The sequence below is a fragment of the Mchenga conophoros genome, linkage group LG16 (assembly GCF_057382185.1).
Source record: "Mchenga conophoros isolate Kocher_MC1m ecotype Shallow Benthic linkage group LG16, M_conophoros_male_GT1.1, whole genome shotgun sequence".
Classification (NCBI taxonomy): Eukaryota; Metazoa; Chordata; class Actinopteri; order Cichliformes; family Cichlidae; genus Mchenga; species Mchenga conophoros.
Genome location: NC_140541.1, coordinates 24,515,900 through 24,531,290, shown reverse-complemented (window position 1 = coordinate 24,531,290; position 15,391 = coordinate 24,515,900). Strand labels below are relative to the sequence as shown.

At 40.6% G+C, this 15,391-nt stretch overlaps 1 protein-coding gene across 4 annotated transcripts in view; it reads left to right on the top strand.

The window, feature by feature from the left end:
* LOC146556872 (protein TANC1-like) overlaps positions 1-15,391 on the top strand; it is a 112,325-nt gene that overhangs the window by 80,946 nt on the left and 15,988 nt on the right. For all 4 annotated transcript variants that reach the window (XM_085250611.1, XM_085250610.1, XM_085250609.1 and 1 more), the window contains 6 exons: positions 1,418-1,649; positions 1,760-1,926; positions 8,473-9,080; positions 11,167-11,275; positions 11,513-11,635; positions 12,841-13,077. In XM_085250611.1, the coding sequence (XP_085106737.1) occupies positions 1,418-1,649; positions 1,760-1,926; positions 8,473-9,080; positions 11,167-11,275; positions 11,513-11,635; positions 12,841-13,077 (1,476 nt within the window). The remainder of the gene's footprint in view (positions 1-1,417; positions 1,650-1,759; positions 1,927-8,472; positions 9,081-11,166; positions 11,276-11,512; positions 11,636-12,840; positions 13,078-15,391) is intronic.

Here is a 15,391-nt window from a genome sequence, read left to right as displayed (position 1 = left end):
TTCTGTCAGATTCTGCCAGTGCTTTTTTAATCATTGATTTAAAAGTGGTCTCATAACAGGAGCACTGAGGCTACTACCCTTTCTGCTTTATTCTTATTATCGAGACGTGCCTTTAGGTAACATTTCTGAAAATGCATTTATTGTTTTGCCAGCAGATGAGCTACCGAGGTTTGACTGCAGAGCCTTGCATCATCGTGTGTCGAGATTCGTATTGCTCATTGATGAGGCGGTAGTCTGCGTGACTTGTATGCTAAATTAAATCATCACTGCAGTAGGGGGCTTATTAAGAGTTGTGTTCATGCACACAGCAGGTTACTTGACTTTGTACAATAATAGGCATTCAATATATCAGTTTCCCTCTTTGTTATGTCACATTTGTGATGAAGCTCAAAAAACGTGTGACGCAAAAATGACAGAAAGGAGTGTTCGGACTTCTCTCAGACGTTTGCTGCTTTTAGGGTAAAGCATAACATCAGAGAAAAATTCTGGTGGTCGTGATTTTTGACAGTTTCTGGAGAAGATGTGAATCAGTGGTTGTGTTATTGTTTCAGTTGGTCCATCTTCTGACTGGATGTCACATGTTTTCCTTACTAAAGATGGGTTATATACATCCAGGGAGTTCAGCTATAATTTTTAAAATCTTACCTCCCTCTTTTCTAATTTGCGCTAGCTTTAATTGTGCCTTTATTGGCATGTGAGTTATATGTTATTATTTGAAAAAGAAAGAACCATAAATATGCATTTAGATCTGTGCTGTGGGGAGAAGTTTGGGTCCAAAACATTTATTGATGCTAAATGTTAAAAAAAAAAAAGTCTCATATCTTGAGGCTTTAGTCATTTTTCTAGAAGCTGGTCATCGGTTTTCTGTGGAGAACTAAACAGCAACAGCTGAGGTTGAGCCGTCAGAGGAACCGATCACCTGCTCCTCCTCCTGTGGGCCTGGAAGTGTGTCAGCTCCTCCAGGTTGGACTGTAATTAGTACAGTCATCTTCCTTCTTCTCCACCTCTGTCCCTACATTTTCCTTTTAAATCAGACCTCCTTTGAATGCTGCGGAAACCTGCTCAGGTACAGAAGATTCTACCTTTAGATATCCACCTGGGATCTACTCACTTCTTTTTATAGCTTTCGTTGCCCAATCTCTTCATCATCCCTTCTGTGTGAAATAATGAAAGGATAAAATCATGTCTTTGACATTGTAGAGATAATATGTAGTTTTATGGAGGCTTGTTGGTATCAAAAGCCTCACTTACTTACTTTGTCATGGTAGTTTTTCAGTCACCAGAGATGTTGGTGTTTGTAAACGCTTTAAAGTTATCAAATGTACCCATCAGTCAGTGAATCATATTTTTAATTCTTCCTGATTCTCAAAAAGCAATGGCTTCACTCGCGTTTGTTCTCGTTCCTTTTGTCTTCCAGGTGGTGGCTTATCATTATTGCCAGGCAGATAACACGTACACTTGCTTGGTCCCAGAATTTGTGCACAGCATCGCAGCCCTTCTGTGCAGAGCTCATCAACTGAGTGCGTACCGGGAGCTGTTGCTGAAAGAGCCCCACCTCCAGAGCATGCTCAGTCTGCGCTCCTGTGTCCAAGACCCCATGGCTGCTTTCCGGAGAGGAGTCCTGGAACCGTTGGCCAACCTTCGGAAAGGTAAAACACTGTAGTTGTATATTGCACTATTTCATTTTCATCGTGTATGAGACCACTAATCTCATTTCATAGTATTTTAATATTTAGTTTATTTGTAAATGTCTTTGCAGAGCGAAGGATTCCAGAGGAAGATTACATAATCTTAATAGACGGGCTGAATGAAGCAGAGTTCCACAAACCAGACTATGGAGACACCATTGCATCCTTCATCACAAAAATCATTGCCAAGTTCCCCTCCTGGCTAAAACTGGTTGTCACTGTTCGAATCAACTTGGTGGTAAGAAAGAACTTATAAAGCATGGCTCTGAGTTCACTCAGATGACAAAATATTCACTGTTATAATCACCTCGAGTCAGAATTACAGATGTCACATTATACTGGTGATGAGTTTTAGTTTTAAAAAGTTTATCACTCTTTCTTCCCTCTCGGTAACTACTCGGCTTATCCGCACACTTTACGGCTGATTAAAGTAACTACTGCTAATGGCATTCACTCTTCTGTTGCTGCAGCTGCTTCTCTCACACACTCAGAGACTCGCTTCCCACAATGAACTCACACAGGTGCAGTTTGGCTGTTACACTGTTGAGTGAAGTACTGGATACAGGCAAGCTGTTAAGGGCTTGATTCTTAACTTAATTACCAGTTTCGTGTCTGCTCTTATCCTCTCCTATCTGCTTTCCAAGCGCTCTGAGCTGAAGCTTATCAAAAAGTTTGAACACTCAAGACTTCTGTTGTTATATTTTTTTATACAAATTGAATGAAATTTGCACAGGCTGGTTTAACTAAGCATCTTTAACTAAGTGCTTTTACAGTCTTACCTTTTAATATATTTTAATGTTATTAGTGCTAGTTTTCACTTACTTAATATACTGTATTTTTCGGACCATAAGGCGCACTGGATTATAAGGCGCATTAAGCGAAACAAAACAGTCAGATAAGTCAACTCATTTTTCTTGCTTCCTCCAATCCACATTGATTCATAAATGCTGAATTCTCTTGCAGCTGCTCTATTCCCATGTTGTTGCAGCATATTAATGACTAACCTGGTATTGTCGATGGATTACCTCAGTTGTTCTCCTGATTGAAGTTTGGTCCGTTTACAGCATCCCGCCATGCGATTGCATTTGTCCCTAACCCTCGGGAACCCTCACATTAACTTTTATGAGTGAAAAAAAGTTAGCCTTCATCCTCTAGCTTCACTGTGTTTATGTTATGCTAACATAGCTGTGTCGCTAGTAGGGTTGCCAACCGTCCCTTAAAATACGGAATCCTCCCGTATTTCGAAACAAAAGTACACGTCCCGTATTGAGCTAATAAGGGACGCACTTTGTCCCGTAATCCAGTGAGAATCAAAAGTAGTCTATAACTTTTAATGGAATTAACGCTTTGTTTGAAAACATAATTCCCAGCCCCTCTCCTGCTTTGTGACCAATGAGCTGACAGCACACTTATGACAATTCGAGTATGACAATTCAGATTACCGCTAATCTCATTGGTCGAGGAAAGGTCGCTTACGGAGAAAATACCGGAAGACAACAGATGACCACAACAAGAAGCATGGCCAACAGGGAAACAAACGCCGACACGGCGGTGCAAGTCTCGGACGACAGTACACCTAAAGCTGGGCAGACACTGTGCGATTTTTTCAGTCACGTTATTCAGCTCCTGCTCAAACTGCACGATTGACTCGCAGGGGCTAGAAGTTGGTAGGTCACGATGCAGGGTCTCACACTATACCGCCCGATGCTCTGATGCGACCTGAGTGCTCACACTGTGCCTCCATAACACGAAGGTTATAACAGAAAATCTGTCGCGCTCTCTCTCTCTCCGTCTTACACTCACACAGACACACACACCACCACCATCAACTTTGCTAAATTGCTAATGAAAAACATGATCAGGCAGCTGTGATTGAGCAGCAGTGTAAATCCAACTATTTTCACGGTTGTTGTGGTCGTGATAATTTTGTGATGCCACATCGAAAAGGCTCGGATGAGCTTTCCAAAGTTCTACAAGTTGTGCCTCCATCGCTTGTGTCCAGATCACACGCTGCACAGCCGTGCTGCTCCATCTTTTACGCCAACGTTTACGTGTTTGCGCGCGAGCAGTGTGAGCGGCTGTGGTGAGAACCTCACGAGCGATTGATGATCGGGAGCTGGTCGTGAGGTGTTAATCACTTCTCGTTACCCCACATATACTACACGATGCACGATGAAGGCCAAAATCGGTCCGATCACTCAAAAATCGGCTCAAAATGGGCCTAAAACCGCACAGTGTAAGCCCAGCATTAGAGCAGCAATGTTTGTTCCCCTCAGAGAAAGGGAAGAATGGGAAAAGCAAAACACCTGGCTGGAAAAAGTTAATATGGGCATGTGCAGTGAATATCAGCGCTATGTGGCCAGAAGTGTGATAATATAATTTATTTTGTGTAATAAACAACTGCAAGGATAGATGATTACAACAAATAGATGACTAATACATAAAAGTAATACATAGATGAATAATGATGATGAGTTAAGATGCGTAATCATGGGAACAAGCGGGTTTACAAACAGGAGCAGCTGATTAGCATTAGAAAAGCTGAAATAATATTTCAACTGAAGCCGATTGTACTAAATGCACTAAATGTGCACTGTTACAAGAATGTTTTTCTTTCTATTGTTTTCTATTATTTTAAGTTAAGCCGGACAGAGTTCTTTTAAAGAAAGATTTACTTATATTCTCAAAAGTTAAGCATGACAGGCTTCTGTTTAAGAAGGAGACCTGTTTTATTGTGTTAATGTTGTCATTTTGAGCTAAAAATAAATGGCTAAATGATCATTTGTTTCACATGTGTTCATATCACAAAGAATATGCTATCTACTTAAATCAAATTCAAGTCAAAGGGTTAAAAAAATAATTTCACACACAAAAAAAGAGCTAGAAAATTCACCACACTGGGAAGGGTGAAGACAACTGGGTCGCCCGACCCTGGCCACGAGGTGTCCCTTATTTATTTTTCAGGGAGTTGGCAACCCTAGTCGCTAGCATATCATTTTATACCAGCTAGCCAAGCTTCAGTAACCCTATAAATGTCACTGCTGTTTAGTTTTCTGTCTTCATTTATGTCGAAAGGGACGGCAGAGCTGTACATTTAAATTTTTTCAGAAATCTCTTAGTCATGTATATCATGTTTAGGTGGAACTAGCGAGCTAACTTCTAACTCCGTTAAATTTAATAAATTTTGTTTTCATGGATGCTTGGATGTTGAACTTAATAGTTACACCTGATAAAGCATCAACGCTGTCGAATTTTGAGAAAATTAAAGGATTTTAAGTGCGGCTTATAGTGCAGGAAAAAAAAGTATGCCGGTTGTAGCCAACAGTCCTCCTGCACTTACAGTTCACACTGGCCCTGTGTCCCAATCCATAAAACACTGTAAAACACATTTATTGATTTGTTGACCAGAACATTTCATATCCTAAATCAAAAAAATCTAACACTGTGGCAACCCTAGAAAAGAAATGAATCAAAATTCTCTCATTTTAACAAATGTCTAGCTGGACATGCCGTCACCTCTCTAGGCACTCACTCACTGTCACCAGACCCTGCACATTTTTACATTTTGACAAGTGTTTCCTGAGCTGCTCCCGCTTGTTATTCTACTCTTTACAGAGTCAGGTATATCCAGCAACATTCAGGAAAGAATTGAGACACATGACCTGCAGGGCAGGAGAGAGCTGAGTCAGTCACTTTGAGCTGACACTAGGTTGACCAGTTCCAGAAATGCTATGGACTTGGATTAAATTCACGCTGCTGACAACTGAGGCTTTGACACTACTGATGAACTACATGAAAACTTATTTTCCTTGCTGGGGGAAAAAAGAAAGCACTGAGCCTTGGATAATAATGTGGTTTTTGATTGACATCTGGAATTTGAGTTATTATTGCTCAGTCAGAAGCCAGGGTCGAGTGTTGTCCATCAGTGTGGGCTGTACTATATAGTGAATTCAGCCTAGCTATTAAGAATTCAGGCAAGGCCCTGTCAGTGAGGTGAATCAATATATTGTAGCGCTGATATTTTGTATTCACCTCTTATGCTCTTCTATTAATGCATTAGAATTGGTTTTTTGACGTGGAAAGATGTTCCAGGTGACTGCACTTAAAGTAATACATTTCGACTACACTGCAACATCCATCCATCCATCCATCCATCCATCCATCCATCCATCCATCCATCCATCCATCCATCCATCCATCCATCCATCCATCCATCCATCCATCCATCCATCCATCCATCCATCCATCCATCCATCCATCCATACATACATACATACATAAGCAGAACACTGCAACATATGTGTTGTAATGTCTTCTGACAAAGTGAAACAGTGTTTAATGAGAGGGAGTTACTGTTTGTGTGAATTTGCTAGGGTGACGTTTTTAGCCACCTGGAGGCTGGCAAAGCAAGAACAGCAACAACAACAAGGTTGCAGTCGGTTATCGGAGATGTGTTTTTGTTGTCCGTGTGGTAGATTTCATAGTAACAACTGTGCTGGAAAGGAAACGTGTGGTTTAAGGCATATGTAACAGTAGCTGTTTTTTTTATAACCTCTGTTAGTGAATCCTGTGCACATGCTGGTCTGTGGCAAAGGATAGCACATTGTTAACCATGCCATATGTGTCTTTTACTTTCTTGTAATCATATTTTTCTTGTTATATTTCTGTTTTGTTCACATTCCCACTGTAACCACTTAGCAGTTGTCTGCAGTAATGAATCGAATGGCACTGTTGTTTTAATGGGAGCTATATGACGACTTCGCATGTGAAAACCTCGGAGTCGGTTTGACAATGTTTTTGTAAATCAGGCTCCTATGATGTTCAGTAAGTTCCCTTTAAGTGCAATGGAAAGGCTGTTAGTCACTGACTGAAAATGTCTAATTTTCCAAAAATGTAACAGAAGTCAGTTAAATAGTTTTTAAGAGAGTTGGCAGTCTTTTGCAGAAAAACCCTGTATGTCCTCTCTTTTTATTGTTTATTTTTTTTGGGGGGGGGGGGGGGGCTACGAGTCCACATATTTGGGTAAGATGCAGGAAATGGTTGCAAAATCACAAAGAAATTCCAAAATTGAATTCTCTATGTCCGGTGGGACGTGATGAGAAATATTACAAAAGCAGAATTCAAAATGAAAACAATGAACAAACAGGGCTGCGTACAACCACATGCCATGACACATAACGACAGCACAATGCTTAATAACAGAATTAATGATAAACTGAAGATATTCTACGATAACTGGACCATGCACAGCATTCAAAATAAAATAAATAGAGAAATAGATACAGTAAATAAAGAAAATGTATATAAAATGTTGTTTGGACATGATGGTTGTCAGTCCTGCTCCATGCAATAGACTATAATGACCATACACTTGCATTACTCAAAGGTTCTTGAAACTGAAATATGAGCTAATGATGATGGTTCCTACTTCCTTCAAAAGTTTTTAGAGCAAGTTCCTACAAAAGATCAAAAGCACAAACTGTACGCTCCATGCTGTATTCTCATACCGTTTCCCCTAACATTAAAGCTCTGGACACAGCAGTCAGCAGCATTGCCATTCAGTGCAGACAGTGGTTACATTCGGCTTTGTAAGTTATCTGAACCATTTGGCCATCATTAATATGCAAAAGCCATCGGTAAACCTGCGTCTGTGTGTGTATGGCTTTGCTATCTAAGCTTTCGGCTACAAGTTCAGAAACTCTGCAGCTTAGTGTTTGTATAAGCTGCAATTTAGCTTGAAATTGGAAGCACTAAATGATCGACTTTAAAGCATTATCACTTCATACTTGTAATATTATGCGTGTACATTTGTACTTGTCGCTTGTACTCAGGTGTCTCTTGCAAAAAACCCCTCAGTGAATAAATAAAGCTTATCTGCTTTACTGCCCGACTAACTCGGGGCATAGCAAAAATGAATCATGGAAGAATAATCAAGATAGCATTGTTAAGACAAGAAAATATGAAGGCATGAAATGTTTCTTATTTGCAGACAGAATCCGAGTTGTGCATAGAGATGAAATTGTCACGCTATTGTTTTGTGCTTTGAACAGACAAATAGCATCTCACCTCGGAGGAAGGGTTCGATATATTGGCCCTTGCCTGCTAGACTAATATCTGGACAATCTCTGAGGTGTTGTTTGCACCCCCTCCCCCCAATCTTGTGGATTGTGTTCGGTATGTTTTATTGAGCGTGTGCATACATGTGCTTGTGTGTGTTTGTCTGTTTGCGCTGCCTTCTCATGATGAGGGAGAGGAAAAATGTTATCTTGCGGAGGCAATGTTTCTCTAGCCTCAGACAGGCAGAGGATTGGAGGATTAAGGTGCATTGATTTCTCCAACCCCTGGGACACAGATTGAAATGTGAGCCCTAGTTCAGACCTCTGCTTGCCCGCTAGCTACCATCCCATCCATCCCCTGCCTCTTAATACTCAGTTTCCCCACTCCTGTTTTCCTCACAGCCACATTTTGAACAGTAACAAGTGTCTGCTTTGGCCTGATAGCTCAGCATGCTTGCTTCCCCACTGCTCAAAGAAACTCCTCTGATAATACACGTACACAGGCAGATTTTGTTTTTCTTAATGGCAGCTCAGGATGCAAAGAATATTTTTGCTTTTAATTAATTAAATTATTTATTTATTGGCTGTGGTATTGAGTAATACAGCTGTGTCTGTAATGCAAACACTGCACCAAATTACTTTTTTTCATGCATTGACACTTTAATAGTACATTGAAGCTCAGATGTATGTTTTTATGTCACGCTCTGTCTTTATCTTGTCTTCAATAGGAGATCACCAGCCTCCTGCCCTTCTCCAAAATCTCCCTGGATGACTTTTCTGACAACAAAGAGATCAGCAATGACCTCAACGCATATATCCAGTATCGTATCAACGGCAGCAAGGACATCATGAACAATATTAGCCTGAACGGCAAGGCCGATCCCATCACAGTCGGCAAGCTAAGTAGCCACCTGATCTCCCGCAGCCAAGGGTCCTACCTGTATCTCAAACTCACCCTGGATCTGTTTGAAAGAGGCCACCTCGTGATCAAAAGTGCCAGTTACAAAGTCGTGCCTGTTTCACTGGCAGAACTGTACCAGTTACAGTGTAACATGAAATTCATGACCAATTCAGCCTTTGAGCGCTCACTGCCGATCCTCAACGTATCGCTCGCCTCGCTGCACCCCCTGACTGACGAGCAGCTGTTCAACGCCATCAACGCGGGGTTCGTCCAGGGGGAGCTACAATGGGAGGACTTTCAGCAACGCATGGAGCTGCTCTCGTGCTTTCTCATCAAACGGAGGGACAAGACGCGCATGTTTTGTCACCCTTCCTTCAGAGAGTGGCTGGTGTGGAGAGCTGATGGAGAGAGTACGGACTTCCTTTGTGACCCCAGGTCAGTTTTCTGCTAATGCAATAACTTCGCAGCTCTCAATTTGGTTTGCAGGCTTCTGTAATGCATTTAGAGTTTGCGTATGTTTCAGTAATGCATTTAGAAAAGGTTCTTGAATTGCACAAATAGGCATGTAGGACAGTAAGAAAAGTACAACTAATGCTGCAGAATAATATGATAAACGTGTCTTCATGTGAATGAAGTTTTGCATCTCAGAGTGCTTCTGAATTAGTTGTTTTAGGTCTCTGACAGCTTTAATCATGCCTAAATTTGGTGTCCATCCTGTCGGTTGTCACAAAGTTCTTACCTAAAATGTTTAAAGCAGTGTCCTGCTTATTTCCGGTCCTCAATTTTAATGCAGGAGAGCAGAATTTAACGTGGGATATGTCTGCAGAAGGGGAGAATAGCTGGCTCTGGATGTATTAGAGGCAGTAATTCAGTGTTTTTCTTCACATATCTGCGCAGAAATCGGTCCATAATAAACACTGCAGACTGCACCAAAGCTTCCATTTGTAAATAAACCCCTTTAGTCAGCAGTTTGCATACGCAGCCCTGCAACATCATAGATCAGATTTCAAGCAGGCTGTTTCACTTCTTCGAGTCGTCTTCTCTTGCATAATGACTCCATTGCATAACATTTGTGAGAATACAGCTGTGGAAGTGAAGCATGTTAGATTAATGCTCGAATCTTGCAACAATGGCATTCAGGCTTCACTGAATGTAATTTGAGATTTTGCAGAAACATTAGACTCCCTGAAGTCCTGTTTGTTGGTGTCAGCTTGTTGCATGCCAAAGTCTTCCTTTGTCTCGGAAAAAATACACACGGCATGCAGAAAAAAAATTGAGTGTGAAGTGATGTGATGATGTGAGCATTTACAGACACATCACAGCACTAAATTGATTAGCACAAGGCCTGTTTGCGACGTACAGCACATTCAAAAGGTCATCTCAGAATGCACCTTTGATACAGTGAAGCTGTTTGTAATAAAGCAGCACCTCTGCAGATAAATCCTGTGCTCTTTTGGAGCTGTCAGGATTCATCCGAGTTCAGATGCCTGACTGCAGCCTTCACCCTCATATCAAACACATCGATTCTCCTTCCACTGCCTCTCCCCGGTCTGAATTGTTCACATGTGCTGGTACCGTATTATAATTGTCAAATTTCAAATAACAAGCCGCACCAGCGTTGTTAGTGGATTACTCGCTCCCTCATCTGCTTGTTTGCAACCCACTAATTTGCGCTGCTGTTGGCAGCTTGCATTGGTCATCGGTAAAATGAACTGCTGCGTCTGTGCTCATGAATTTGTGCTTTGTTAGTAGATCACCCGCACAACTTTTGACTCCTGATCAGTGCTTTTTTTTTTTTTTTTTTTTTTGTCTTGCAGCCTCACACTGATTTGCCCTGTTTTAATAAATAGTGCTTTTTGTGAGGGAGGGGGGGTACTGACCTATGCATTTTGCAGATATTGCATGTTGCAATGCGAGGCAGGCTTATCTCTTTTAGCAGTACTTGCAGTGCTTACCTAATTGAAATGCTGGAGCCACACGCAAATGAGAGATTTCAGTCATTCACACTTCATAAATTGAATGATGTCACTTTTTTCCTCCCTGTTGCTCACCTCTGCTCACACGGCGATGCCTCCAAACGGACGAGAGCTGAGCTTCGTATTCTGGTCATTCACAGCCTTCCAGCTCCATCATTAAAAAAACAAAGGCTTGTAGTCTGGCGCAGGAGATGCACAAAGAGACAAAAGCCTCCTGCACTGCCTCTCTGTTTGTGCCTGGGCACAACTAGAGAGGATTTTTATCCAGATCAAAGGGATTCGCAATCATGCATGCCTTTTTAATGAAGTTCTGCATTAATTAGTGCCTCAGTGACACTCTTCCCCCCTGTTGTTCAGAGGGTCATTGCCAAACATTTTTAGCTTATTCACACTAGCTCCAGAATACAATAGTTCTCCATGACAGTGCCAGGCTCCTCGTCATCAGCAGAATGAATCAGTACTTTCATGTCGTTTGAAGCAGAGGAACAATCATTCCTACTGTTGACGACTGAGTATCCTATCTGTTCCCTTGTTTTCTAACCCAGGACCGGTCACGCTCTCATGGCTTTCATGTTATCGCGCCAAGAGGGGAAACTGAATCGGCAGCAGACAATGGAGCTGGGACACCACATACTCAAAGCACACATCTTCAAGGTATAGATGTGGAACCTACGTGGTCTATGCATTCATCTTTATTCGAAATCCATCCCTTGCAGGAATTTCTTGGTGTTCACTTTCTCTTGATTTATGCACTGTGACAATGGTTCACCAGAGGATAAGCCGTGGGATGTGGAAAGCAACATTGACAGCTTATGCCCCTCAGATTCGCTGGTTTTTACATATGTGTGTTTGTGTATTTACTCATGCATTTATGCATCGGCGTGCGTGCAGGGTCTGAGCAAGAAGACAGGCGTGTCATCCAGTGTCCTTCAGGCTCTGTGGATAAACTGCAGCACTGACGGCCTTTCTGCAGCCCTGGCCTCCCTGAGGAACCTCTACACACCTAATGTCAAGGTAAGCCTTTGCTTCAGGTTTGCTCCTGCGCGTCTGTTGAATGCAGAACAATCGGCTTATTAGCTAACGATGAAAAAAACACATTATTGATAACCTGAAATGCCTAAATGCAACAGGTTGCTTTTGTTGAAATGCAAAGTAGAAGCTTCTTGAGGGGATATAGGAAACCTTTAAACACTATATATTAAACACACAGTATATGTATCCAATTTTCAGCATTTTCATAACCCTTTTGTTACATTGGAGTAATATAATCATATACACTGGTTAGGTCATTTTAAAGCAAATGCATCTCAGAAATAACTGCAACTTTCTTTAGATTTTAGTTACACTTTTAATCCCCGAATGTTGCTCCACGCAGAGAATGTTTTATTAATAACCGCTGTCCTTTTATATTGTTAATGTGTCCAATTATAATTTGACAGGTAAATGTTAATAAGCTTCGCGCACGAGCCAACTTCCTGTGTACTGCTTTTCAGTCGTGTTTCGAAGGGCGATAATCATTTGGCCTTTCCTGGAAAGGCTGTTCTGCCAGCATGATGCATTCTGGCTCGAAGAAAAATTATCCTCCGTACTTCTTTGCCGTTAGTGTTATTGTTTCAGAGGGCGTTCCATCACCTGGTGTCTGTTTGTGAGTTATTGTATAAATGTGTAGTATTAGTCAAACAGACATTTACAAAATGACCTTATTCTCTCCTCTGGGGGAGGGGTGGGGGGGTTAATTATGCTACAGAGGATCCAGAAAATAACACACACTTTCATCTCCTGTCGTCAAACACTCATTTCACTCTTTGGTTTTGTTTGACTAGGCCTTTATTATTGATTTACTCGTAATGAAAGCGAATACCACACTTGATAATTGCATTCGCTAGAATGTGGCCGTTTCATTTGCCGTCTGAAAAATCTGAAGATGAGAATAAGAAGTTTGAGCTCTGTATGAGCCATAAAATGAGTAATGGAAACAATTCTGCTGCTCAAACATGGGTGGTAGTTCACATTTTTAAGTGTATAATTTAGCCAGTAAAGAGTAAAATAGTTAAACAGTCATCTCTTCTTAAGAGAATAACATTTATTTTTAATTCAGATTTCTTTCACCTTTAAGTACATGTAATAAAAAATTCACTTCTTTGCAAAGACCTTGAAATAAATATTCAAACGTGAATGCTTTCTGCATTTTTTATTTATTTTTTTGCTTGTATGATCAGGTAAGCCGTCTCCTGATGCTGGGAGGGGCAAACGTGAATTACCGCACAGAAGTCCTGAACAACGCACCAGTGCTTTGCGTCCAGTGTCACCTCGGTCACCAGGAAATTGTCTCACTGCTGCTCGAGTTCGGCGCCAGCGTGGATGTTGTTTCAGAAAACGGCATGAGCCCCCTCTGCTTCTCAGCTGCTGCAGGACACTTGGGACAAGTCATGCTGCTCTGTAAAAAGGAGGCTAAGGTGAGGACTTTTCATATTGTGACTACTTGACAACTCTACTGATGTAGTTTTCTTGTGATCATAGACATTTGGTTTCATTTGGCCATCTTTCTGGATTTCTGGCTTTTTCATATGCAGGGTTTGTATGGGTGCTTGAAATCATTAAAAAAGGCTTGAATTTAAATATTGTCTTTTCAAGGTTTGAATAGTGCTTGAATTTTAGATGTGGTGCTTAAACGTGGTTGAAACCATATTTCATTCACCACAAATAACTGAATGAGTCACAAAGTGTGAAAGCAAAATTTCTCCATCTGGTCTGCCTTGCACCTCTGCGTGCCAGTCTGTTTCAATGTGTGACCCCGCCCTCCCCCTGGGGATGAGTGCACTAACTTGACGTTGCTGTTTTAATGAGTGTTTGATGGAAAACGACACTGGTGGAATTTGCACTCTGAGTCACATGACAGGTGAGTCCTAGTAAATAATTTTCGAGTATGTGTACATAACACATGCTAATTTTAAAACTATTATTATTATTTTGCTAGCTATCAAACGTGCTGGAGAAATGCACTGAGTGTGATAGTACAGTAGTTGGTTATGGCATGGTGATTTATGGTATATGCTGTAAACATAGCTAACATTACTTAGCAGTAGCAGTAATGTGAGTTACTTCACTCAAGTAAAAGCTTTAAACGTTAGTCTGATACTTAACTAGCCAACTTGAGGCTTAAGGGAATAATGGTAATAAGAGGGACTGATCCATATGGGCACAGAGAATAGCCACTTTTTGTGGTACTGAAGTTCCCGGGCTTTCATTCAAAATCTGTTTATCGTGAGCACCCACCCATTAAACATAAAAATTATAAATAGCTTCAAGCTATTTCAAGCTATTGATGCCTGTGGGCACTATCAGCCACTGAGACAACAGACAAATTTTAGTGTTTTAATGAATGAATATTTCATACATTAAGGCTGCCTGTTTATTTAAGAGAGGTGAACAATACATTATAATTGTACATAATAATATCACAGATGATAGACTAAATAAATAGATTTTACTTAGATGCTTGTTCATTCTTAAAGTCTTATATGTTGAATTGAACTGAATGTTATCTGTTCAAAGGCTCTCCCAGTCAGTGCTGTTCTCCATGCCTGTCTTACTGTACATGATGTTATTAGCACAAACACTTTAAAAGTTACTGTGACTCAAACATAGAAAAATAGATTTTTTATTTCCCTCACCTAATATTTAAAAGTATTTTATAGCATATAACACGTTTGAAAATATGCTTTGGTTCACATTTAACTCCAGAAAATCATAAATCAAAATATGGATATTACCTGTCCACAGATTCATGGTGCAGTAACTGCTCTTTTAACTGTGTGGTGTCTTTGCTTTGTTTGGTGTTTGTAGACATGGTTTACATGAGTTTTTAGCTGAGATTCAGAGGTTTCTGTGGACACTACTCATGTCAGCACTTATATTTCTGACCTCGTGTTATAATCGATTAAACGTGGTCTCCTCTCTTTTGCCCCCATTTTTGATGTTGTGGGTGCAAATGATCAGGCGTGACATTCTCATAATAAATCAGATAAAATACTGCAAATAATTAATCCTGCATTTGTGTGATTAAAATGTGTGTGCAGTGACACTGTTTTAAAGATTTGGCCTAAATAATTCTGGAGTGAATGAGCCTAAACATGATGACCTGACTAATGACACCATATCACCTGTGTCACTCACACACGCACGTATGACTTTGCCAGTTTCAGCTGAAACAATTTCAGTGTTTCAAACCATGTTCCAGAGTTTTTAGTTCACCGTTCATGAGGTTTCAAGAAGAAAATGAAAGACAGATCTGAATGTTTGAAAGTGTTTTGGAAAAACTCTGTAAAGAATAGATGAATTTATCCTTTGAGTATTGTTCAACTGTTTTATTTTGTTAGATAAGTTGAAAAAAAAGTTAAACAAGCAAGTAAATAACGAAACAAGGTAAAACGAAGTAAGAGCAAAAAGTTAACAAGTAAATAACGAAACAAGGTTAAATGAGGTAAGAGCAAAAAGTTAACAAGTAAATAACGAAACAAGGTTAAATGAGGTAAGAGCAAAAAGTTAACAAGTAAATAACGAAACAAGGTTAAATGAAGTAAGAGCAAAAAGTTAACAAGTAAATAAAGAAACAAGGTAGAGGAGAGAAAACCCCAACAATCCCCTCTGAGCAAGCACTAGGCGACAGTGGGGAGGAAAAACTGCCTTTAAACGGGCAGAAACCTCCGGCAGAACCAGGCTCAGGAGGGGGCAGTCAACTGCCGGGACTGGTTGGGGGGGTGAACAGAG